This window comes from Paralichthys olivaceus, chromosome 15 (assembly GCF_024713975.1).
Source record: "Paralichthys olivaceus isolate ysfri-2021 chromosome 15, ASM2471397v2, whole genome shotgun sequence".
NCBI lineage: Eukaryota > Metazoa > Chordata > Actinopteri > Pleuronectiformes > Paralichthyidae > Paralichthys > Paralichthys olivaceus.
In genome coordinates this window covers 7,099,249-7,124,131 of record NC_091107.1, presented here as the reverse complement: position 1 = coordinate 7,124,131, position 24,883 = coordinate 7,099,249, and the positions used below count along the sequence as shown (strand labels likewise).

General features: G+C 41.3%; 2 protein-coding genes across 5 annotated transcripts; one reads left to right on the top strand and one right to left on the bottom strand.

Moving 5' to 3' along the window:
- Positions 1-1,450: 1,450 nt before the first annotated feature.
- Positions 1,451-24,874, bottom strand: jakmip2 (janus kinase and microtubule interacting protein 2). 3 transcript variants are annotated; one of them, XR_002203163.2, is made up of 24 exons: positions 24,717-24,874; positions 16,807-17,054; positions 15,996-16,250; positions 15,618-15,860; positions 15,180-15,389; positions 14,441-14,539; positions 14,150-14,296; positions 13,913-14,053; positions 12,840-12,896; positions 9,707-9,829; positions 9,432-9,560; positions 8,689-8,772; positions 8,339-8,401; positions 7,922-8,020; positions 7,377-7,478; positions 7,199-7,252; positions 7,047-7,112; positions 6,892-6,960; positions 6,693-6,770; positions 6,543-6,593; positions 5,880-6,032; positions 5,702-5,767; positions 2,917-3,736; positions 1,451-2,705 (listed from the first exon to the last, which is right to left on the bottom strand). XR_002203163.2 is itself a non-coding variant. In XM_020097269.2 (24 exons), exons 2-23 carry the CDS (start codon positions 16,933-16,935, stop codon positions 5,321-5,323), a joined length of 2,469 nt encoding a protein of 822 aa, XP_019952828.1. In that variant the 5' UTR covers positions 16,936-17,054; positions 24,717-24,874; the 3' UTR covers positions 3,379-3,736; positions 5,295-5,320. The 3 variants fall into 3 exon arrangements, 2 of the variants coding, with proteins under 2 accessions (XP_019952825.2, XP_019952828.1); XM_020097269.2 differs by lacking the exon at positions 1,451-2,705 and adding an exon at positions 5,295-5,371 and having other exon boundaries at positions 3,379-3,736; XM_020097266.2 differs by having other exon boundaries at positions 1,451-3,736.
- Positions 10,546-12,678, top strand: LOC138413825 (DNA recombination protein RmuC homolog). Of its 2 annotated transcripts, XM_069539935.1 has the most exons (3): positions 10,595-10,688; positions 11,077-11,174; positions 11,548-12,678. In XM_069539935.1, exons 2-3 carry the CDS (start codon positions 11,082-11,084, stop codon positions 12,301-12,303), a joined length of 849 nt encoding a protein of 282 aa, XP_069396036.1. In that variant the 5' UTR covers positions 10,595-10,688; positions 11,077-11,081; the 3' UTR covers positions 12,304-12,678. The 2 variants fall into 2 exon arrangements, with proteins under 2 accessions (XP_069396037.1, XP_069396036.1); XM_069539936.1 differs by lacking the exon at positions 11,077-11,174 and having other exon boundaries at positions 10,546-10,688.
- Positions 24,875-24,883: the final 9 nt, after the last annotated feature.

Genomic DNA, 24,883 nt, shown 5'->3' with positions numbered 1-24,883 from the left:
AAGGTCTGCAGCTACAGTCGATATTCTGCAGAGGAAGCGGTTTCCATTAGCGCACAATGAATATGTCAACGAGGATTATGTGTTTGGAAAACAGAGAAACATGCAGAATTGAATGCAGACTGCAGGAATGATGCTGTAACAGAATTCAACTTCATTTTTTTATGTGAATTAGTTCTGACATGGGGGGGGGGGGGGGGGTCATTCAGCCAGTAGACGCTGTAACCTCTGTGATTGACCTCAGTGTGGACAGGGGGACAGATAAAAGAGCTTTCATGACAGACGTCCTGTGGCAGGACTCATCACAAACTCTGGCTGGACCCCGGCTCTCGTCTGGCTTGGCAAGGACAGTCGTGACCAAAGTGAAAAGACAGACTTGTTTTCCTGGACTGACTCTGCTCTGCAAAGCTTAAAAAAAGCCATGTGGAAAACCCCGTTGTTTAACAATCCTGTGAGATAACAGAGGCATTCACTGCTTCAGTGGAGAGAGGAAGGTTTTATGATTTTTTTATGACTCATTATACAGTTTCATTACACTGAGGTCTTGTGTGACTGGGCGGCACTTTCATGAAAAGGACACAGAAATTAAGTTATTTACTTTGAAGAACAAAACTGACCTTTAACAGCGAAGGACACACGAGCGTCAGTCCCTCGGGTCTTTCTGTCCATTGATTATGAAACGTGCAGAGAACATCAGATAGTAGAGGAACAGATGACTGGCCACAGCTCAGCCTGTTTCCCTCTTCCAGACCTGAACCACACAGGAAAACACAGGCTGCAGATACACACGCACAGGAGTCAATGAATAAAATAAATGGGTGCATATTGTTAAATTAAATCCTGCACGGAAAAAATAGATTAATATGATTTGGTTGAAATTGAATTGGTAACCTTGAAAACATAATCTCCTCACAAGGACTGTTTAGTAGCTTTGGTCACATGAACTTCATTCGAAGATTAAATGTAATTTAATTACAAAAAATATTTCAGGGCAGAAACTACAAAGTTCTTGTGATGAGGTTGTTTTATCAACTTCTGCTTCCAAGAATTCACTTTCAGGGTCAACATCTCAGACCTAAATGAAAATGCCGTAAAGTACAAAAATTAGAAACTGATCATATCTTCATCGCCATAACAACAGACTATTCAAGAGTTAATTGTACACAACTAAAACTAATCTACAAAGACAGTAATGATTAAAAAATAGATTAATACATCCAACATCTTTGAATGGTTATAATGCAAATAATTACTTTCTTTTATTTATTTATTTAATACATTTAATGATACTTAATTTTGAATGAGGAAAAGATTCCAATGAACTGCTTCTAGGAATTTAAAATAAATTTTTTTACAATGCTAGACAGAAAGATATATATGCTCTCCATCAACAAAGGCTTTACTGATCATCCCTGCGATAAAATATGAAAAGATCACGATTTACCCTTCAACATCAAAGCCATCTTTTTTTTTTATTGTTAACAGCATTTCTCCCTTTGTACATTCTATTTAATAATCTAGGCGGAAGTAGGGTCAGGGGTTAAATTCTCATCGGAAGACAGACGGGGTAAAGATAAAAAAAAAAAAAAATCCTCTGTGAAATAAAAACAAAATATATATAAATATATACACAATACATTACATGATAAATCAACCGCCTGAGAAAATAACTGTTACAAAGGAACATACAAGAGGAGAAAAGAGGGGAAAGTGCATTTAAGGCAACTGCTCGTTTGCTGAGTTTGCACAAAAATAGTCTCCGTCCTTCCCCCTCGGTAAGTTAAAGTGAGCGGGTCGTGGGTACTGTGTAATGAGACGCCACAGAGAGGCGCTTCCTTGGACCCGTGAATGGAGCCAGAGGGGGGGTGTGGTGGCAGACACACTGGCTCGGGTACACAGGGGACAAGCTGATTGTAAATATTGCAGGGACTACAGGCTCGTCAGTGGAGAAGTGGAGCGGGTGTAGTGTTGCATTCACTTTCTCCTGTTTCGTGTTGTGGAGGTGGAGGTCTGAATGGTCAGTGATGTGTAGTAAAAGATGAGTGTTAGTATCAAACACATGTTGGTTGGTAAAAAAAGATGGACAGAGGGAGAACCTGCAATATTTTCAAGACAGAGTTATGGGTGAAATCATGTTTCTTCTGTTTCATCAAATTCAAATGATTTTTTTCTCGGACCAGAAATCACTGATGACAAATTTAAGCCGACCAGAGTGGATGAAGATAATTTTGCATGATGCAATCTGAAAATATTTACAAGTTGTTTTAAAGATCATGTCTCTTTAATTAAAGGGCAATTTGAAAGCCGCCTGGGTGACGACAGCGCCCCTTGATGGTCACCCAGAGCCACCACAGTTCGAACAGCAGAACGCAGTATACTGCATGTGAGGGAGGGGAATACAAGGGAACGGGGGGGAGGAAAATATTCCAGTATCCACATTCATATTCCAACGATTCTTCAGTTTATAATTGAAGGAAATAAAATTGATCTTTGCAGCCGTCACCACAATAAAACAGAGCAATTAAAGTCATTTACATCAACTGTTCAAGCTGCTTCAGAGACGAAAAGAAATTATTCACAGAAATAAAAAGGGGGGAGACTACGTGAAATCATTCATGTACATATCAACAAATGTATATATTAGAGTACAGAAGAGGGATTGTTTTTCTCAGTGGAAATCTTGGGACACAGTATCAGGTTGATGGGAGCTGTAAAAAAAAAAAACAGTAAACAGTCTGTTGGAATTTGAGAAAAAATTAAGAAGCGGTAATCTGTAGATTTTTCGGAAAAAATCCAGGTGGAGTAAAGCTGAATCAAAGAGCTTTTCATCTTCTCTCTTCGCTCTAGTTGTGTCTGGAGAAGACACGTCACCCTGAGTGTCCTGTACCCCCCCACACTTGTAGTGTCTGTAGTACACACCAGCCTCTCCAGTGCACGTCTGTCTTTTTCCAGGTCCGAACTCTGGAGACTCCGGGCAGTTTCGTGTGTAAAGCACCATCCTGGGAGCATCGCAGGGAGGCCAGCCGGTGAGTCCGGAGTGTTCCTTATCACAACCAGATCCGAGACCAGCACTGTTCAAACTGCCTCCGCACTCAAGGGCCCTGAGTTTCGCTCGCTTCTATTTGCCGAGAGGTTGCACTGGTGAGGAATGTCCTCTCAGGTTTGGGAAGTAAAGGAATGAAGAGACAAAAGAGGAGAGGTTTGTGGTCTGGTGGTTTTGTTTTCCTCGTTGTGTTATATTCCCGCTGTGGCTAAATGGCTGTGAATGACATATTATTACCCTGCATGGCAGAGAGAACATTTCCCAGGCTTTGGTTTGGATTTGTCAAAGCATGTGTGTGCATGTGTGAGTGTGTGTGTGCATCTGCATGCTTCTGTTTCAGCATGCCTGTCCGTAACCTGTTTGCATGTGTAAGTGTATACGTGTGTGTCTGAGTCTATTGTAAGTCTTTCTAGTTGTGTGTCTATTGCAGGACTCCAGCTGTTTGGATGTCCAGATGTTTAATGTCCGATACTGCTTTAAAAAGTAGAGATCATCCAGGGCAGCGTCCTGAGAACCCCATCCCCAATAAAAAAAAAAAAGAAAAAAAAGAAAGTCTGAAGTGTGAACATCCATGGCCAACGCACGACACATCCACCTTACACTGACAGCAGTCACTGCTACACACACTGTTCCACGCTGGTCCAGAAAATAAATAACACTGTGGTCACAAACGAGATCTCCACACCGACACACCACCTGAGAGACGCACACAGAGGGAGACAGAGCGGTCACAAAGCAGCACAAGGGAAGTGTGTATCAAAGCACAACCTGCATGTATTGAGCGATCGATGTTTAGAGCCGTTTTCAGACATGCAGCTCCGGACTTTCTCCGCAGTTTGCCGTTCACACGTGAACAATGCAGCAGCAGGAGGTTCTCCGCTCAGACGCATTCACAACAGAGCAGAAATCTCTGGAGAGTTCAGGTGAGGGGTGGTGCAGCAGAAAGGAGGACCTAAAGCATTAATTAAGCTGCGGAGATCAAATGTTTTTGTTGAGCACGTCGACATGGGCCCTTATCATTCTTTTTGAAATGGTCATCAACGTGCCCACTCACTCAATGTGAATCCTGCTGAGGATCTCCTGCTGTGTTCTCACATCAGCTCCTTCTGACATTCTCCGGAGTTTTTACTAGGGGGTTGGCCGGAGAAATCCTGGAGCCACTCATGTGGACATTTGCGTTCTCACGTACAGCCCCTTCCGAAGAATGTCAGGAGATTATCCGGAGTTCATTGCATGTCTGAAAGCAGCTTATTTCAACAGTGTTTCAGCAAAATATTACCTGCCGCTATAAAAACGCTTTAAAGCGACTCAAAGTAATTGGATGTGGTGAATGACTTATGGCTCCTCTTTGCGTGGGTGTAACCCTGAACACTACTTATGTCCCACAAGTAAGCATCACTGCACTTCCCCCTCAGCTAAGCCAGCGCTTTAGCATCTTTTTCAGCTCTTTGTTTCTGTTTCACTGCTTTGGAAAAGAAAAATGATATGATAAAGCCACTCTTTGATTCCTGCCCAGCAACAAATAGCAAAGTTAGCAACTAGCTGATGGTTTTAGAAGCTAAAGCTAGAGATGTTTTTCAAAAGTTGGTAGAGACCAAATTGGAGCTAATTGAGGTAATTACTGTGAGATACAACCCAGGCTGCAAAACATCCCTAACTACATCTTCCTGTAAAACCATTGACTATAGAGAACGATGTATGAGACTTAAAAACACATGGGTTAAAATATCACACGAGAGGGAGATGCTGATGACACAGTTTGCTTCCTAATATTTCATATGTTCATGTAATATGGGGAAAAAATGTGACAATTAAGAGAAATGCATGAGACTCAGGGAGTGTGAAGGAGAAAGACGGAATGAAAATGGAATATTTCTTAGGAGAAGTAAATGTGTAAGAGGGAGAGGCTGCAGACCAGGGTCAAATCAGGACAGTATTTTACTTAAATTAGCTTTCTCTTAAATGAGATTAGGAGTAAATTCCAAAATGAGGTTAATTATCAACTCAATGTATTATTCCTTCTTATTTTAAAGTCCATACCTTCCATATCAGGAAGTTTTCACAGGGCTTACTACTTGAAAAGGCAGATTCGGGCAGAGCAGCCTGAGTGTTCCCACATTTGACTTTGGCAGCTGCACAGAGCCAAGAACACTCGCTGTGCTGGTTCCGCTTTAACAGGAAAACTATTTGACCGAGGTGCAGAGGAGGGACGGCGGTGGTTTCAACTTTCTATCTCGAAGCCCTCAGGACTCACCTCTGCTACGGGACACGCCAAAGACTTCAAGGCCAAAGGATAAAGGCAAGAGAAAAGAACAAGAACAGAAACAAAAACTGTGGAAAGAGAGAAAGAGTAGAAGACAGAGTAGAAGAAAGAGTGAGAGGATTAGAGGATCACTCAAGATATGTTAGCAGAGACAGGAACAGATATAGAGAAACTGGAACTGTAGCAATTCTGAAACCATATTTCTGGATAATACTTATATTGTAGGTTGTTGTTGTTTTCAACATTCAAAATTCAATTCAACATTGATTCCTTTGGGGGGGAACTCCCTTAACTGTGACGACCTCTTTAAACGAACAAATTTAAGTCTTTATGTTGGAGCTGCTGCAGTTTAGTTATCGTACTGTATGTTTTTTTGTTTTTTTTTACATTAAACATACCTTTTCCTCCAGATCTTTAATCTGCCTCCTCTGGATTTCCGTCTTGTCTTCGAGGTCACGAATTCTCTGCAAACATCCAGAAAGAAAAAGGTCACAAATGTTTTTCTTTTTTGAATAAAAGAAGAGAAAAGCTCTCAACATATCCATCATCCATCCCTGGTGTATGACGGAGACGGACCTGGTGCGCCTGGTGCAGCAGCTCCATCCTCTCCTGGAGGATCTGGCAGTCGTACTCTCGACTCTTCCTCAGCATCTGCCTCCTCAGCTTCTCCACCGACGTCCGCAGCTCGTCCCGCTGTAGCTCATCCAGAGGCTCGCCGTACTTTATCACCTGGGAGGAGCACATCAGGCAGAGTAGATACCATGATAAGCTTTAAAGCCTTTAAAAGATGTCATTATCACTACTTTTATAAGCTCAGCAGATTTCTAGAAGTTGAATATTTCTTAGCAGTCTCTTTTTCTCCAGAGTTATAAACTTGATGACACCATGTATAAGGGTTATGTATCTTATGTAGGCTCCATGATGGTGCAGATGTTCCAGATGATTGGGATTTTCTCCTCACAAGACAGCATGACAAAAATTAATTCAGCTTGACATTTTTCAGAATTGTTGATCTGATAACTCACTCCTCTGCTATTTCACATTACAGATAAGTCACTGTAATTCTGTTTTATGACAGGTTGGATATAATTATCTACTTGCACCAAGATGAAAATAGTCACATGGCAGCTAATCTGCTCTTTATACTGGTACGGAACGTCCAAGAAGTCCCTTGTTCTTTATCACAGTGAAAAAAACCTGAAACATCATGTTCCAAATGTTGGTCGCCATCAAAACAACCTTGTCGTGCTGCAGGGAGTTGTACAACGTTGCTTCCAACTCCTGGATTTGCTGTTGAGAGAAGGAGAAAAGAGATATTATTAACTTTAATGTCACACTCCATAATGTGATGTATACATGATGCATTAACACGTAGACATGCTCACGTACCATGTAGGCCTGGTCCAGGGCCTGTTTCCTGTAGTCCAGCTCTTCTTCTAGATAACCTTTCTGTTTACAGAACATCTCCTGCACAGAATTAGAAGATTAGAGATGTTTTCCGTCAGTGCAATCGGGATAGTTACAGAGCGAATAGACATTTTTCCTGATCAAAAATCCTGTAAAAACTTGCAGTTTCTCAGTGACTCACCATCTCGATCTCCAGGTCAATCATCTTCTGGTGCAGCGCTGCCTCCGTCCCCTCAATCTGTTGAATCCACTAGAGGGCGACACGCAGCAAATCATGTGTCAGCGCAGAAATCTTCTGTTATGTTAATTATCATCATCTGATTTGTTGCAACGTACCTTTTCTGCGAGTGAAAGAACAGTGCTGGCCTGAATAATGGCCACTTGCTCTTCATTTCTTAAGTTCTGTACAAAAGGAAAAACATGACTTTCATTAATAATGTGCCTCTTACAGGGTCATAGGATGACGTATTCAAATGCATAGGAATTACCCCGTTATCTCCCAGGATGTCGAGCAGTTTAATGAGATCTGGTATGCACACATCCTGTGAGGAAAAGAAATGAAATCAAGAAGAAAACATGATTCATGTTTTTTACTTTTAACTATTTGCTTGTTAATCTTTTACTTCATCTCAGTGATAAAGCAGATCAATGATTTCCGCTGTGTACCTTCACCCCCTCCTTCATGCAGTAGATCTGCAGAGCGCTGACTCCCTCAGAGAAGGGATGCATCCTCAGGTGGTTAAACGGAGGCGATCTCCTCTCACGCTCCTACAACAACAGAAATGCACATTTATTATACAATGCTAATAAGATAGGAGATAATAACTCTCATCACAAGTCAACTCCCCTTGACTCTGTGGCAGACCTGGATTAATCTGTATTTTCAGATGGATTATCTTTACTTTGTCAGGTTTGGAGCATATTGTACGGTGGACGACTGATAGGTTCCTCTTTTATATTTTTATTTTTTAGAGATGTTTCAGTTTTCCAGACAAACTGTTTAAGGCTGCAACCATCTGATGCAGCATCATTGTAGATCTGATTTGTTACAGACTTTGGTTGAACTCACTTTAGAAAGGATCTTTCTACGAAACAGATGAAAAATATACCATGAAATATTATCAGATTTTCGAGATTTTCTCCGCTAGACTCAGGAACTTCTTTTCATGCAATGGTAACAGATGCTTAGCATGAAACTCTTCATGACTCACCTCTAGCTCCAGTATCCGGAACTCTAACAGTTCATTCTGGTCTCTGGAGTCTTGTAGCTCCTGTTGCAGCCGACTGCTCTCTGAGTCCACCTTCTCCATCTGGACATGGACAAAGAATAAGTGCAGACAGGTTATTGACGTTGTCCATGTACTTCCAAAGCAACTGCAGCCGGAGTTAGAAGTAAAAGTAGGGATTTATCAAATGAAACATTCAGACAGCGATTAGAGAATACAAAGTTTTTAAAGCAAATTATTGAGGAATTTTTATTGAGAAGAAAGAACCTGATCACAACACAAAACAATGATTATTAAATACACTCCTGACACATCATTATCATCTTCATTATTTAATGGCCAACATTTTTTACAAGACTTTATGTTTGATTATTGTAAAACAAACTCTAGGTCAAGTCCAACCTTGTCTAAAAGCTCCTGATTCCTTCGTAAGAAGAGCTGCTTCTCCTCCACCCATTTGGAGTCCTGTCCGAGAACACGCACGCACGCACGCACGCACACACACACACACACACACACACACAATGCTTAATTATTAATACTATGAAATAAATAAAGTAAAAATATACCTTCACATGTTGAAACAAGAGAACCTGACCACCCTCACCCCCCCCAATGCTGACATAATCAAACCTTTGGTACATCGATATACTCTCACATTTTAACCCATTTAAAAAGAAATGAGATTTTACAAACTAAACATTAAATATTTTACCCTTCCTCATGTACATGTGAGTGTTTGTGTGTCCTACCTGTCCCCTCAGGGTCAGTTCCTTCTCCAGGTCCTCTATTTTGGCTTTGTACCTGAGAACGTCTGCTTGGAGCTGCTCCTGAGCCTGAAACATGAGTGAAACAGACTCTTATTTGCTATTAGAGCACAGCCTCTCCTCATGATTGTTTCAAAAAGGGGCGGTGGAAACTTTGGACTATTTCAAATGTGGACAGATTTCATTTCTGTTCACCAAACATTGTCTTAACCCCCCAGAGGCACTGCTTCTTCGAAAGATTTGCAGGAACTTGACTTGAACTTTGCTTCGTACAAGAACTTTGAATGTGCTGCCATGAAATGTCATCATGCCCCGCTGCACTAGAGAACAACCTGGTGCGGTTGAAGCTGCATTAGTTTGGGCATTACACAAAACAAACCACACGATGAGACTCATCTTATGAGACCACTCTAATTATTAAATCATGTCAGGATCAGGGTTTTAAGTTTAAAGCTGATGAAATTAAATGTAACTCGATTCCCACAACCTTATGGCAGCCATAGGACACAAACATAAACATTCTGTATTTGTACTATGACCTTACAAATACAATTAGTACATGTACATCGTTTAAATCTGTGACTGTCACAGGATTACTTAACCTAGTAAAGGTGGGTAAAATGACCTTTACAGTTTCCATCACAACTCTTCAACACAATATCTTTATTTTTTATAGTTTTATTTTACCAGGTTTGTCTTGCTATATGATCACTGTGCCCTGTTTGTACCTTGGCTTCCATTTCAGCATCCAGTATGCCTCCCTTCTGTTCCTGCAGCAGAGCGTAGGCTCGCTGCAAGGCCTGGTACTCCCTGGTCAGCTGACGGAAACGCAGCTCCGACTCCTCATTGGCTAGACCCTTGTTTGACACACACCCACAACACACACAGCATAGACGTTGGGGTTGCGGCAGGGTAATATAGCAACAATCAAAGTCATAGGAGCTGAAAACAAGTCAGTGATAAGGGACACATTCTCTGTGACAGACACGAGGGGAGCTCTCACCTGAACCAGGTCTTCATCAGGAGTAGCAGGAGTTCGGTCCATCCGAAACGAAGCCACCGAAGACGTCTCAGAGTCCATAGACTCTTCGTCATATCCGAAGAATGTGTCTACTACGATGTGCCTCTGCATGGAAAAAGGTTTTTCAGATGAGGTAATCTCCAGTAACAATCAATAAGCCTAGTTCACGCTCTGTACAATCTACATCCACTAGCTCAGATGTATGGAGAGACTTCTGCTGGCAGAATCTGACGACGTACTTTATAACACCAAAGGTAAAACAGCTAACCAGTGTTTCCTGCTTCCTACTTGAATCTGCAGTTTTTGTATTTTTCTACTGTGAAATATTAGTACATATGAGTGACCAACAATTGTTTGTGTTTCACGTTGTGATTCTTGTTTTTACTTTGTCTGAAACAATAAAGTATTAAAAAAAAGAAAAAAAAGCTAGTTCACATAACCTCAGGAACCTCACATTTCTTTTAGATTCTTGTTTGTAACAAAATAAAAAAAATAAAAACCCTCTGTGGAATCCTCATTCCTGCTGGCAACAGAATGAATGCACCTTGCACCTGCAATGCTTGTTTTTTTTCAACAATCCAAGTGCACATTTAAATAATGCTCAAATTGAGGTGTTTAAAAAATATTGAAAACTAAGTTAGTAAAATATGTTGATGAAAACTTTATGTTGTTAGGTTTCAAAAGTCAGTTACTATGGCAACGTACTTAAATCTGTCTCTAACTGACTATAGAATCATTCCTGCTGATTGGTCAGTCAAGAACAGTCACTCCTCTTGCTGCCAAGAAGAACCACTGACTTTCTACTGCTCTTTCTCCCCAAGAACAACTTATTATTTAGTTGCCGACCGTCAACATCGCTCCTCTTGCTGCAAAGACGAACCACTGACTTTCTACTGCTCTTTCTCCCCAAGAACAACTTATTGTTTCACTGACACCCGTCAACATGAATTCACAAGTAAATCGGGTGAGATTTTCTTCACTTTACTGAAGGAAACTTGTTTTTTTTCCCAGCCTAATTTATCCTGTTAGTTAATTATGTTTTGTCCAAAGCTCAAATACATTTTCATACACCAAGTTTAAAGCTTAAAAGTCCCGAAGTAAGGTACTTCAGTGAACTATCCATTTTATCAAATTTGAAAGGGATAGTAAACAGTAAACAGTGAACAGTGTTGCAGCACAATCCAATACAACCGAAGTGACTGATTCTTCAGACGTAATAAAACAGTAACAGTAAGAATAATAACAGAAAAAACATAAAATGCCTCCATGCTGCTCATGTGGTGTCATCCACGTGTCCAGAAGCCCCGACATTCAAATTCCACTCATTTCCACCATGTTTTAATGGTTTTTAGCTTAAATGTCCTGTGATATCTTCCGACGAGGTGCATTCAGAGACAGACCGAATTTGAATGTCGGAGCTTGCGGACACTTGGACGACACCACACGAGGAGTATGAATTGCATGTGTTGTTTTTATTTTTATCAAAAATGTTTGTTTACATTTAAATATGAGGTCAACAGTCACTTCAATTGTATTGGATTTTGCTAGAACACTGTTTAGCTCTGAGACTCCTAAAGGGTTTTTGTGGACTTAAACACTGCACTATCCCTTAAACTAACTTGAAGATAGATGTGACGCTCTAGTTGCTTTAGTTGTGGACTCAAAGCTGTCTGGTTTTCAAAAGATATGCATGGATTTGTGTTGCTTGCTGTGGTTACATGTTACTCTCTGTTTCAGAATATTCAACAGTAGAAATAAGTGCACAGGTTGTGTTATAGTTAGACAGGAGTTTGTTTCATGAATTTCATGTTTCTATTTTTCAGACCCGTGGACCTCTGGCATTCAGCCCTTCTCTGTGTGGCGCAGCCCATCTCCAGCTGCAGAAAACAGTGGAGGGGCTCAGGGAGGCTCTGTGCAAAGCCATCACAGAGATCAATTCTCTGAAAGAGGCCAAAGGGGCTCTGGAGGAGAAGGTCCAGCAGCTCGAGAGCAGCGAGAGCCAGCTCAAGACTGAGCTCAAAGAGAAGGATGACATCATCATCAAAATGAAGAAAAAGAGGAGCCATCGTGTCAGGGCCCACATCGATTGTCTGGCGATGCTCGCTGTTCAAGAAAAGGAGCTGCAGACATGTGTGGCCGAGTGCAGAGCCACGCATGAAAACCTGGAGGTCAGTCTGCACCACGAGGCTGAAAAAGAGGAGGCCAGTCGAGAGTCTCTTCAACAAGAAAACAAGTCTCTGAAAGAACAAGTGTCCCTGCTGGAGACTGAACAGAGCCAGATGAAAGACGAGCTCCACAGCAAGGACGAGCTCATCACTCAAAAAAAGAAGAAGGCAGAGGCTCAAGCCAATGCTTACATTGATTGCCTGGCTTTGCTCATGCTCAAAGAGAATGAGGTCAAAAGGGGTGAGGCAGGACTGGCACCCTGGAGCAGACCCCCACTGAACAACCCTGCAGACATGTTCAGCAGAGGAAGCTGCCCACTGGTGGAAGGACGGGGAAGAAGAAGCTGGAACAGGAGCACAAGTGTAGTGACGATGAACTGTAGAGAGAATCACGCTCCTGAAAGTCTCTCCTGAAACTGGACTTCTCTCTTTCCCCGTCAACCTCCAATGCTTTCCCCTCTCCCCCTTACCTCACCCATTCCACACTCATCCCCCTACCCCTTACCTACCCTTCATCCCCCTAACCCTTACCTACCCTTCCTCCCCCTTACCTACCCTTCATCCCCCTAACCCTTACCTACCCTTCATCCCCCTCCCACCCCAACTCCCTCCCTCCCCCTTCATCCACCTCCCACCCCAACTCCCTCCCTCCCTTTTACCCTTCAACACCCCAACTCCAACCCCTGCCCCCTCCATGTTTATGCATATAAGAATAAGAAGAATATTGTAAGCGATGTACATTACATAAACCATATATATCATATTAAAAAGATATAATTGTGCATCATACCTTCCTGTCTGTGTGTCTCTGAATATGGTTACAGGATGCATCAATTACTGCTGTATCATAGTATCACAGTTTCTTAAGACCACTGTCCTAAATGTTTATTTGTTAATAAGCTATGTGCACCTGAGGATAAAATGCTCCTGACATATTTAATTATTTTTACCTTTATTGGCCTGGAACTTCTTTTATGCCTTTTCTTTCTTAGTAGTTTTTCACGATCCTGGAAAAAACAGACAAATACAAAGAAAAAGATGACACACAACTATAAGACTAAATCTCAATGTCACTGAAATAAACTGTTGAACATGAAAAGATAAAAACTGAAGACTAAATGACCAGCTAATGACAGAGTTCAGTCAAATTTTCATCCTGATAACAATTCTTTAAGACAGACCCGTACAGAGTTTTGAGTGTGTGTCCTGAATCATCCATTGTTTTTCACAGTCGCTCATTTCCAGGGTACAGGAGTTTTTCCCTGGATGGTGAGAACGTCTCTAACACATTCAGTTGTCACACGGTTGTCAAGCCTGAGCTCTTGGTTTTAAAGTCTGATCGCTCGGGTTGTAACTTTATTGTAAAATAAGCTACACAGAGTGACTGGTTACAAGTGCGCTAAGCTGATGCCGCAAAAGAAAACATCAGAGATTCACGTTAAATTGTTTATTAATTACATCCAAATAACTAATGACGTAAATTTCAAGATGATTAATGTTCCAAAAATCTTCAGTGCACAAACTTTTTGATAGATTTATGTAACATTACAGTTGTGGAAAATCTGCTGATCATGAATGAAGAAAGCGTTCAGGAGCCATTTGATGACTTCTGCTGAAATATTTATTGAAGCTTGGCCAAGGAGAAAATCAGAATTGATCCATACAACATCTGTACATGATGCTCTCTCATATTCTGAAGTCTCCTTTCCTGCAGTCACACTTTAAACCCCAACAGATCATCTAATCGATGGGTGTTCTTGTTCCCAAACAATCACATGTAGACGGGTAGCCAGCACACCAGTGGCCAAAATACATGGGGCATTCACACTCAAATTCACAGCAATTAGCATGGACAACAGGGAAAAGATGTCAAATCCACACAGGAGTGTGCTGAACTGGGATTTGATACAGAAACCTTTTTTGCTGTGATATGACAGAGCTGATGGCAGCACCAGAAGAAACCTCAAATATACAGTAGATGTTAATTTGCACCCTCAGCATATAAATAAAGAAAAGTATGTACCCTCGTCAGTTCGTCGATCATGTTTTGTTGCTCCAGGACTTGGAGCTTGAGAAAGGCTATTTCCTGGTCATCATGGGCTTGGTCCAGGTCGTTTAGAGACTTGAGCTTCTTCAGTGGAGGATGGGTGCTGATCTTCTCCTTCTGCAAACACAAGAAACACAAGAAAACCCTCTCACGTCATCCATCTGTCCCTCTTACAAGAAGTATGTATGATACTGTCGTGACTTTGGGACTCACCATCTCCATGTTCTCCTTGGCCAGGCTCTTGAGTTTCTCCTCCAGCTTCTGGATGGTCTGGGTCAGGTCATCGTTCCTCTTGTTCAGCAGCTTGTTTTTGTCCAGCAGGGGCTTGCACTGCTTCTCCGACTCTCGAACTCGCTTCAGCTGGTGGACATAGGGACATGTTAAGTGGTGGCCAACACGAGGGAGGTGAATAGCAAAACATTTTTTGCTGATTTAAAGCAAAGACAGAAAGATGAAGGTTGAACGACAGACGGATGATTGATTTTTAAATGATTTTTATCATACTAGTTCATTCCTCTCATCGACCAGCAGCGAGTTGCGATCCTCCAGTTTGCGTATAGTTGAGTTGAGTTCAGCAACACGTCTCTGGTTCCTCCTCATGTCCTGAAATAAATCAGACAACAACTGTCATTTGACTAATTCAATTATAAACCAGGTGAGGAAGAGAGAAGAAAAATCTTCAGACTAAGATTAATGCAATGATGCATTTTGTAAGCACAGGTCAGTGCTTTTTTGTTATTTGAACCAAAACTATGACATCAGCTTATTTAAAAGTTTAGAAATTAGGAACAAGAATGAGTTCAATAAAAATAAATTCAATTAAAAAAATCCGATGGCAATAGAATGAAGTCAAGTCACTTTTTATTTTATTGTGCTCGGATCTCAAGGACACTGAATCTAATTGAATAGAAAGTTAAATCTCAATATTTGGGTCTCTCTATGTAGTAAGAGGTCATGCTTCCTCTACACAGGTCACACTCAAACTTCGTAATGAAGAACAATTGTTGACTGCCTGTTTCTATAAGGGATGTCACGCTGCTGATGAGGTACGGATGTCTCAACGGAATATTAACACCTCAGCTACAAAGACGTGTTCAAGAGCTTAAGTAAAAAGGGAAATTGGGGTTCAAAAGTCAAGAAGAGATGAAAGGCCTCAGAGTTTTTCTCTCATATGACCTGATTGATATCAGTTCTTTGAAAGATTAGGCTGCATGAGCATGAAACATCTCCCGACTCTTCTTACCGGGCTGCCACAGTGCTCGGCTCCGTCTCCAGCTCTGCCTGGGATCTCTCTTTTCGGGCTTCCCAGACCGCACTCTGCCTCCTTGACGAGGAAGAGCTGTTCGTCCAGAGCATCCTTCTGAAGCTGCAGCTTCTGTAAGAACCCTGCCGTCGACTCCAGCTCCTTCTCCAGAGAGAAGATGGTGCGGTCTTTAGATTTGATTTCATCCACCTGCAGGGAAGGAGAGAGAAACAATGGTGGGGTTAATTTTTTCTGATGCCAGTTTGAAATGTTGTTTCGATAAATTATGGACTCAAAGATAAATCATCATCATCATTCTTATCACAAACCTAATGTTTAATATTTAGTGATAGTTTAAAAAACATTTTAACCCATTGTTCTAGATCCCACTATACTAATATATTACTCTTAAGTATTCAGTATTGTAGTATTTGGTACCAGTCTGCGGATGTCCTTCTCGCAGTCCCACTTGATCTTGGAGATCTGCTCCTGGTGCTGCTGGTGCTCGGACCGCAGGTCCCCAGCCTTCATCTTGTCGGACTGGATCATGTTGCTGAGAGCCTCGTCGGTCTGCTTCTTAACACTCTTCAGCTCCATTATCTCCTGCAGAAGCTTCACTCTCTCCTGGTCAAAGAAGCGACGTGCATCCTCTTTGGCTTCGAGGGTCAAAGCTGTGCGCACCTGAACAGAGTGGATGTCGATATGGTTCAGATTGACAGAACTTCTATATATTGTTTTTAAGATTATCATATACAGGAACTTGTACTTCTACTGAGCAAGGTCTACACCGACTTCCCTCCCACATCTAAACCTCACCTTCTCTCCGCTGCCATCTCGCATGGCGCTTAGTGCGGCTTTCAGCCTCTGGTTCTCCTGGTCTTTGATTTTGGCGTGGCGGGCCAGCTCCTGCTCATGCTGCCGGGTCAGGTTTTCCCTGAGAGCCTGGAGCTCCTTCTGTTTTTCCTCGTGCCACTTGGCCCGCTGCTCTGTCAACATGGCGGTGTGACGGTGCTGCTCCTGCTCTCTCACCCGCTTCACCTCCTGCACCTTGTCGCGCTCCAGCTTGCTCACCTTTGACGTGAAGAGGAGAGAGGAATGACGTTATGTTACTCCTGTGCTATAATTGTTTTTTGACCATCCCCACACATTACATCTGTACACCATAATAAGTGCCTGTCTTATTCTAATAGATAAAAGCCTTGAGTGTCTGTTGTTGTTGTTCTCTCTGGTTGTCCGTAGTGCTCCTACAACCTTCACAAAAAAGGCTGAATCCAAATGTCCACCCTGTAGACATGCAGAACGAACACTCACAGACATGTGTCATGTTCCATGACATGTTCACCCTCATCACGTCAAGTGTGCGAGAGAACTGGGCCACAGGGAGACCAAATGTGCAAAAACAGCATTTCAGACCTCGGTTGTTTTCGTGGATGTGAATTGAAATTTCCAAATTATTCAGCCTGTGTAAAATAGCAAACCTCTCTACATCAATAACTGTCTACATCGAACGAAGAAAAAAAAAAGTTTTATTAATGAGTGAACGTGTCTGTGTGTAAATGTTTTGATTCAAATATATGAAGTTGACACTTTTAAATATTTGGGCTTATTATGTTATGCTGTACAGTACCTTGCATTTTTCTTGGTGTAGCTCTATCTGAATGTCAGTCAGCTTGGACCTGAGATCTTCATTGGCTGCCTGCAGGGCAGAGATGAGCGCTTCGGGCTTCTCGCCCTTCGTACGCCCTTTCTTAGCCATTGAGTCAAACACTAGACAGCCTCCTCTGGTGCTTTCATTGAGACGTCACAGTAACTTTCCAAGGTGCTCCTACGGTCTCCAGATCCTCCTCTTCCTCATTCTCCTGTCAGACAAAAGGGCTGTGGGGCGGAGGAGAAACAAAGAGAGACAAAATAAGACATAGCAGACTGCAGAGGTGATATAATCGAGTACATGAGTTGAAATGTGGTAATAGTGAAAGAATACAGACACAGGATAACTACAGGATGATTTCTGGTTTTAAATCCTTGGTTACAGCCACATGTTCTATACAATGGAGGTATATGTTAATGCTGACAAGTTAACATGCTAATGTTGAGCAGGTATTATGCACTGTTCATCTGTTATTTTTGCATGTTTACATGCTGTTTATCACATAATTTGTGGAACAGATGGTTTTCTGGGTATGCAGTCCAAACCCTTCCTCTCCCACCATTTGCCTTTTCTTTGTGTGTTGTCAACAGAGAACCAGTCTCACCAGCTGAAGGTCAAACAGCAGGGCTCAGAATACATGTTTAGGAGCATAATGAGGGAATGTTTTTGACTGACTAAACAACTTTCATTTAAGTTGGGTACTTCACATGATTGTGACCATGTGACATGGACAATCAGATCATTGTCATCTACAGACTATCCTGTGTGTGTGGAGGCAGCTGAACTGACCCTACCTATACATACAGTATATGCATACAGACCATGGACACACAGTACATGCCTTTAATTGTGAAGTCAAGATTTGAGTTATGTTTGCAGTTCTAAGACCTCAATGCCATACTCGGTAAACACTCTGTAGGGAAATTGATGTTTTACACTTAAAGAACCAGTCAGCCTCACGTTACGACACACTTTCAGTGTCATGGATAAAAATGTGGTTCACAGTTGAAAAAGTCACTGATTCACCTAATTTTGAAACATTTACAGACAAATAAATATCAGTGTGTACTAATAATTTCAGATGCTTATAAAACACATACAAAGTACATATATAATAATAATTACACCTAAGATTTCAAATTGAAAATACTTTAAATTTAAAATCCGATGCCAGCTGATACTTGAAGGAAAGCATATGTCAATCCCCAATATCTTTTCTCCGTTTCTCAAGCAATTAACTATCCACAAAAGTGCATCTGCATATGAACGTGCACGCCACCGTGTATATCACCACGATTGAGAAAGAGTTGGATACTGTCTGTGATAATCTGAGGAGGAATGACATAACATCGCTTAAAAGATTTTGAGAAGATGATTACAGATGAAGCTGCCGTCATCGTCACGTTTAGTCCACACGGACTCCACGTGTGGAGGACCTCCAAGGAAACACTGATGAAAACCACTGAATCGGTAACCGTATGCAAAGAACTGTGTATGTCAGCACATTGTGTGGAGAAAAGGGGCAAAGTAACAAGTTGTTGCAACAGGCAAACACTCATGTCTTTCAAAATTGAGCATAAACTACTGGCACAGTATGTACAGATTATTTTATATCCTCAAACGCTCAATACTTTGGGTAAGTAAAGCTTTTTTCTCCTTGTAAATATTTAATATTCATTAATCAAATAATTAATTAATAATTTAGTCTTGGACACAAGCTTCCAGAGCCGAAAATGATGAGCTTAAATTACTTAAATTAAATGTGCCCTTAATATTACTATAGAACCATTGTTCATGTTATTAGTGGCCTCTGTGCTTTTCCTGCAATGAACACCAAAATAGCCACTGTGAAGAAGAAATGTTAATTGTTTAAGCGTTAATACTTTCCTCAGCGTAAACTCCTAAATTTATCTCCACCTAACCTAGCCTGGATCTGTCACACACCTATGTTAACCAATCTCGGCCTATGTGCTCGAGTATACACTGTTTTGAAGGAAGTGATGCAGGTAAAGAAGTTGTAAAAAAATCCTGTAATCTAAATATACATTGCAGGTTGCCCTTTAGGAACCCAGAGCCTGATTGTTTTAAGTTATTGACATTTCAAATATAATTCAACTTTTATCATATGGAATTTTGTTGTCTGAAATTTTTGAGCTGCTGCCACGTGATTGGCTGTTTATTTATTTATTTAGCACTTTATAAAAGATATGAATACAAAGAAATGACCACAGAGATCAGTGCAGGGGCAGAAAGCCCAAACAGGCTTATGTGAAGCCTCCACCTAAAAATTGGATGTACAGTGTTTGCTGTTAGTGATACTGGAGTCCCTGAGACCACGTCCTACTAGTAGTACTCTGAACTTACAGCAACCTTTAAGTCAAACTTGTGACTAAAACAGATGGAAAATCCTTTTGACGCAGTAAAAGGAATACATTTTATAGGATTAGCCTCGAGTCATAAATGAGGTGGACTTGTCATCAGTGATTCAGTTTGTCTGCATTAAACCACCTGACCCTTGATTTCTGCACAAGGCATAAAAATAACATAATACATAGTATTATGTATGTAATTTTGTTGGCTCTGCTATTCACAGGGTAACTTGATTCACTTGTGTTTCTGGTCGTGTTCGTCGAGGCCACTTTCTCTGGGCTTTGCAACACCATAGGCCACCATGAAGAGAGGGAGTAGCTGTGCCCATTAAATATTAGATTTTGTCCCAGATGCTTGTGCTTGTTCAACACCGTGGCAATGAATAACAGATACATAACCTTTAAAAACCATGTTCCTTTTTTTTTGCATTGTGAAACGTGTTCACAACACTGGATCGTGACATAAACAGAGGACCCAGAAAACACATTTCAACTAGGCTGGAACAATAATTGAACACTTCCTGCTTAGGGTAGCTTCCTGGGGAGGTTTGCCTCTTTAGTTTGCTATTCATAACAAGAGATGAAACACAACATATCCATATTACTCATTCCCAACTTCAGGTCACACTAACAGACTTTCTGTTACTTTCCTACACTGCAGAGTTACTGTTTTTCAGCTACTGGAACTGTCGCAAGGTAGCTGAGCTGCTGTAGCATGGACATTGAGCTTAGAAAAGGTTCTTCTGACCTTGGATGTGGATATTTTATCAATCAATTTAAAACAATTATTAATTGTAGCCTTTTTATTTTTTTGTAAATACTGTATGTTGGTGTACTGTGTTGGTCGCAATGATTAATCTATATTTATCTTAGTTCAGCCCGATACCGTTCTGCAGGGTGAGGCCAGATATGAACTTGCTGCAAGCTCAATCTGATTACTGTCATCATCAATTTTCATACTGCACAGGGAAGTAATCCTCTGTCTGGTCATAACACTCCCACATGCAGGCACAATACTGGGCCATGCACCGGATGTAGCTGCCTAACCTATTTTAACATCCAATTACTATTTTTGCATATGTATCAATTACAGTTTATCACCCTGCTCTTTGAAAATTGATTTCAGGTTTAGGATTGAGGTCAGTCTCACAGTGTTGTCCCCTTGTTGTGGAGATAAACAGGAGGAATCCTACTTAACCCTTCTATCTCTGGGATTTCTGTTTACTCTTTAATATGTTGGAAATATGCTCAGTCAGAACTCCGTTCTTATAAAATGACAGGCATGAGCATGGGAATAGCTTTAACATTTAAATAGTGGAAGTTATACATTTAACTTTTTTTAAAGCAACTGCACATTTAAGCAACTGCTAATAGTACAGCATGAAAAGCACTACTTAACAGGATTTGTCCTTAGAAGCATCTATCCAATCTTCATCCCACAGACTCCATGGTTCTCGTGAGACAGCCAAATTGACAGCATTTAATCGATATTTTCTTCCTGTACAATTTAGAAATAGCAGTCGTTGAAAAAACATTTAGTAAGTGCACTTGGAGAGCACATACCTCTGCCAAGACTCAAGTCCTGTCTCGTTATGTTAAAGAAAGTGAAAATGAAATAATTGGATCAGCCCATTTATCAGGATCAACTCCAAAATTAATTTCCTTGCTTTCTTAAGTCATGGCCCAACACTCCACAAAATGTCATGGAAATCAGTTCAGTGGTTTTTGAGTTATGGTTCTGCTGACAGACAAATGGCAATTAAAACTTAACGTCCTTGGAAGAAGCAACTAAAGCTTACTGCTTTTGGTGTAGATGTTGCACTGCTTTGGATTAAAGTAAGAAAATCCCCATACAATGTACAGAATTCAATGTATATTCAATGATGGCAATAACAGAGAACTCCTAATCAACCTTGGGAAATGATTTCAATCAACTGTGGGTTATGACGGTGTGAATTAGGTCTACTGATCACATAAAGCAAATTTTAGAAACAGTAACATAATCACGACGACAGACTTAGTTAAACTCCTTCAACAACAACCACCATAGAGCATAGACCCAAAAACAAAATCTTTCAGTCAACATAGTTACAAAAGAAGAATCAAGTTGGAGTACCATACCTCACTCATCGCTCCTTGTAGCTTTCAAAAACACCGTGTGACGCCCAGCTCCGCAGCAGAGAACAAATCTCTGACAAGAAACCAACTGAAAAAACTGAGGAGCATTTTATTTATATGGACTCCCAAGAAATCTCAGCCAAGTTAATGACATTGCTCTGCCAAGCCAGAAAGGGTTTAAAGAACTGGATCTTGCTGAATCTTTTTTCCTGTGCTCCTCTGAAAACTATCAAGCAGGTCATGCCTCCATCACACTGTCACTCTTTGAACTAGAAGGGACACACAAAAGTTGACAGGTTCTTCCTTTGGTAATGCCTAAACCATCCATGGAAGTTGGTTAGGTTGTTTTATAGCAATCCTGCCGATGGACAAACAGCAATGAAAGCATAACCTCCTCACCGGATGCAATTAAAATCTAAATATAAAGATGTAGCTACTAGATTTGAAATGTCATCTCCTCTATAATGTTTAAACAAAGTTTAGAAAGCTGGATAAATTAGTCTTTTGTACTGTTTTGATAGACATTGTGTGCTTTGTGGATCTTTTCTGCAAATCTTGTTGCCCATCTTTTACAGGACTGCTATTAATGTGCTTCTCTGTAATGTACCACACGGTGTTTGGTGTAGCAAACCGAGTTAGCTGGAGATGTCTGCACACAACATAACTGTGTCTGGCTCAGCAGACTGAGCAGATTCAGAAAAGAGGGAGATATAAATCAGACAGACACCGGCGAGCAGAGTGGCCCATTTTCTCACTGTGCCCTGACTGTGACTGTGTTGAGTGTGCGTGTATCACAGTGTTTGTTTAGTAAGCGTGTGTTAAATACTACAAGATGAACTACGCTGGCACCATGACCCACTTTTGACTCTAAGACAATAATGTGTTTTGGTGTTGGCACTGGGTCTTCCAGAGAATCTGCCAGAATGGAAAAAGAACCGTCAGCTGTGTTGCTGCCTGTCAGATTTTGTTGCTCACTACCCAGTGAAACCACTGCACAAGCCACAGTTTGCCTTGGGTCAGGAAAATAATCAAGAAATTAAATAGGCTTTGTCTGATTCACATTTGGATTTCTGAATCTTTTTTCAGACACCGACTCATTTGTTTCTACTCTTAACCCCTTTGTTGGCTAAAGACAAGTACAGGACTCATGATGTGAAATTCACTCTCTGGAGTCAAGGAGCTGCACTTGGGTCAGCTGTCATGCCTTCCTTTGAATTGCTAAGGATACAAAAAAATGTTTTTGACTGATGAAATTAGTGGTTAATAAAACCCTACAATTCTATATTGCTGCCAAGATTTAATGATATATAGTATAAATTATGTCAACAAATTATCATTTTGATCTTCATTAAAAGTCGGTTTTAAAACCATAAATTGCTGCAGAGTATGGCAGAAAACAAACTTACACTTGACATGATAAGGAATATATTGATGAAGTAAAAATACATTAATGTTAAAACACATTGATAGCACGTTGAGATTAATGTATCAGAGTCCCCCAGCTCTGATAAACCAGCTTTATGTTACTCCAAATGGAATTAGAACTGCATGCCAAGAATCACAATCTGTAATCTGGTTGTGACTCGAGCAATTGAACATTACGTAAAAACATTGAGTCACAAAGATATTACATAAAATTAATGAACCAAATGTTTTTTCAGGACTCTACATGAGGCATTCCTACTATCTAACCAATGGGCACTTATGACAATTTGTATTTGTTTGGTGTGGTCCTTTTTTTTTGCAAACTAAATCTTACAGTTCAGGACCATTTGTTGTCCTCTTCCAAATCCAGGTTATGCAATCGAGTCAGCCAAAGTGAGTCATATCGATGCCAGCGTTGATGCTAATGTGCGAGAGCAACTTAAGTTTAATCAGTCTGGGATGCGGTTGTGATGTAAGTTGGCTCAAAGTGTTGCTGGAGTCCAGCAGCACTCTCCTGCATGTTTTTTGGATTACTTTCTATTTCAGGTCAAAACACCAAACCCTCTGTATTAAGAGATTTACTAATGTGGGCGATACTTCAGGAACGAGCATTGGCTACACATCTGCTGCAAGGTTTTCATGTTTCAAATTATTCATTTGCACAGTGTTTTTCAACTAAATTATACAATCTTAAACTTCACACATGCATAAATATATATCTATCTATCTATATATAGATAGATATATACATATAGATATATATAGAGAGAGAGCTATAGCCTATGTACATGACAATTCAATATGTCAGTGTCATCCAACAAATCTACATGGATCTTCTGGTTCAAGATGTTCACACGTCACCACTGCTGATGTAATGTGTAATATACAAATATTAATTGCTTTATAAAATTACAGTTTTGACGTCCGTTGAAAGTCAGTTCTTAAGCCACAAATTGCTTTGCAGTGCAGCTGAAATTCAACGTGCTGCTTCACACAACAGCTTAAGAATGACATTGGCCAATGATGATATGAGCAGTTAGACATGATGGGGAATATAAAGAGGAAATGAACATGCAGCAAAGTAAAATGACTTGATAGCAGGTACAGAAGTGACAAACTGCAAATCATTGATCCAATATATAATATAATTACTTTTTGCCCTATTGATGAGTATTATTGGATGAAACCTGTGACTGCAAGAGCAATCTATAAACTATTAACTTGTGGGCCGTCACTGTAGCCTCCATCTGCGCTGACCCTAAAACAACAGGGTGACAAATGCCTTCCCAGCAGGGGTGATGTGTGTTAAACCAGGCCAGTGTGACACCCTGAGGCAGGAGCAGGCTGAGCAGAGGCCTCCGTCAACCACAGCATCCTCTTCACAACATCACTGCAGCATCCTGCCAGAAACACAGCCACCAAGGTGTGATGGGCTGTCAGGCAGAAAAAAACGCACATAGACGGTGCACATCTGGATTCACCTGAAGCATCAACAGCTGGAGGCTCCACTGCAACAACAAGTATGTGATGTAAACCACACACACACACACATACACACACATACACACACATACACACACATACACACACATACACACACAGATGCATGATGCTCGATGCATTGTGAACATGCTTCGTGTGTAGGTGTGTGTGTGAGGCCCCTGCAAGACGATGAGCATCCCCGGGGCTGGACCTTCATATCTGAGGGGGGGCTGGCCCGTGTAGGCCGAGCTCGACCACTTCCGTCATGCAGGCTACAGCGATGCTACACGGCCCAATGTGGACTCGATTCCCGGTTTTACGTTAAAATACACGACGGTGCTTGTTATTGCTTCGGTGTTGGTTTGGCGTCAAAGCGGCGGTGGAATTAGAAACGAGTATCGATGCATGTCACCGCTGCCGAGCCGGGGACTCAAACCTGCAGGCCCGCTAGTCATCCCCGGCTCGCACGGTGTGAACCACATCTCCACGCCTTACCCCGTCATCTAGTCCCGTCGTGCGTCGCGTCTTAATAGGTGTGAAGTCGTGTCCATGGCATTCTCCTGTTATTTCTGATCTCTCGCTCCCCTCCGGCTCTGTTCGCAGCATCAACCCCACAATGAAGCAGCGATGGCCGGTGGTGATGATGCTGGAGCCCCGCCCTC

Coding starts and splice junctions, on each gene's coding strand:
- LOC138413825 (XM_069539935.1), top strand. CDS start 11,082: ATGTCCTGTGATATCTTCCGACGAGGTGCATTCAGAGACAGACCGAAT. Junction 11,175..11,547: donor TGGACGACACCACACGAGGA/GTATGAATTGCA, acceptor TCTATTTTTCAG/ACCCGTGGACCTCTGGCATT.
- jakmip2 (XM_020097266.2), bottom strand. CDS start 16,935: ATGGCTAAGAAAGGGCGTACGAAGGGCGAGAAGCCCGAAGCGCTCATC. Junction 15,861..15,995: donor GAGATGGCAGCGGAGAGAAG/GTGAGGTTTAGA, acceptor CACTCTGTTCAG/GTGCGCACAGCTTTGACCCT. Junction 14,054..14,149: donor CCAAGGAGAACATGGAGATG/GTGAGTCCCAAA, acceptor TTGTGTTTGCAG/AAGGAGAAGATCAGCACCCA.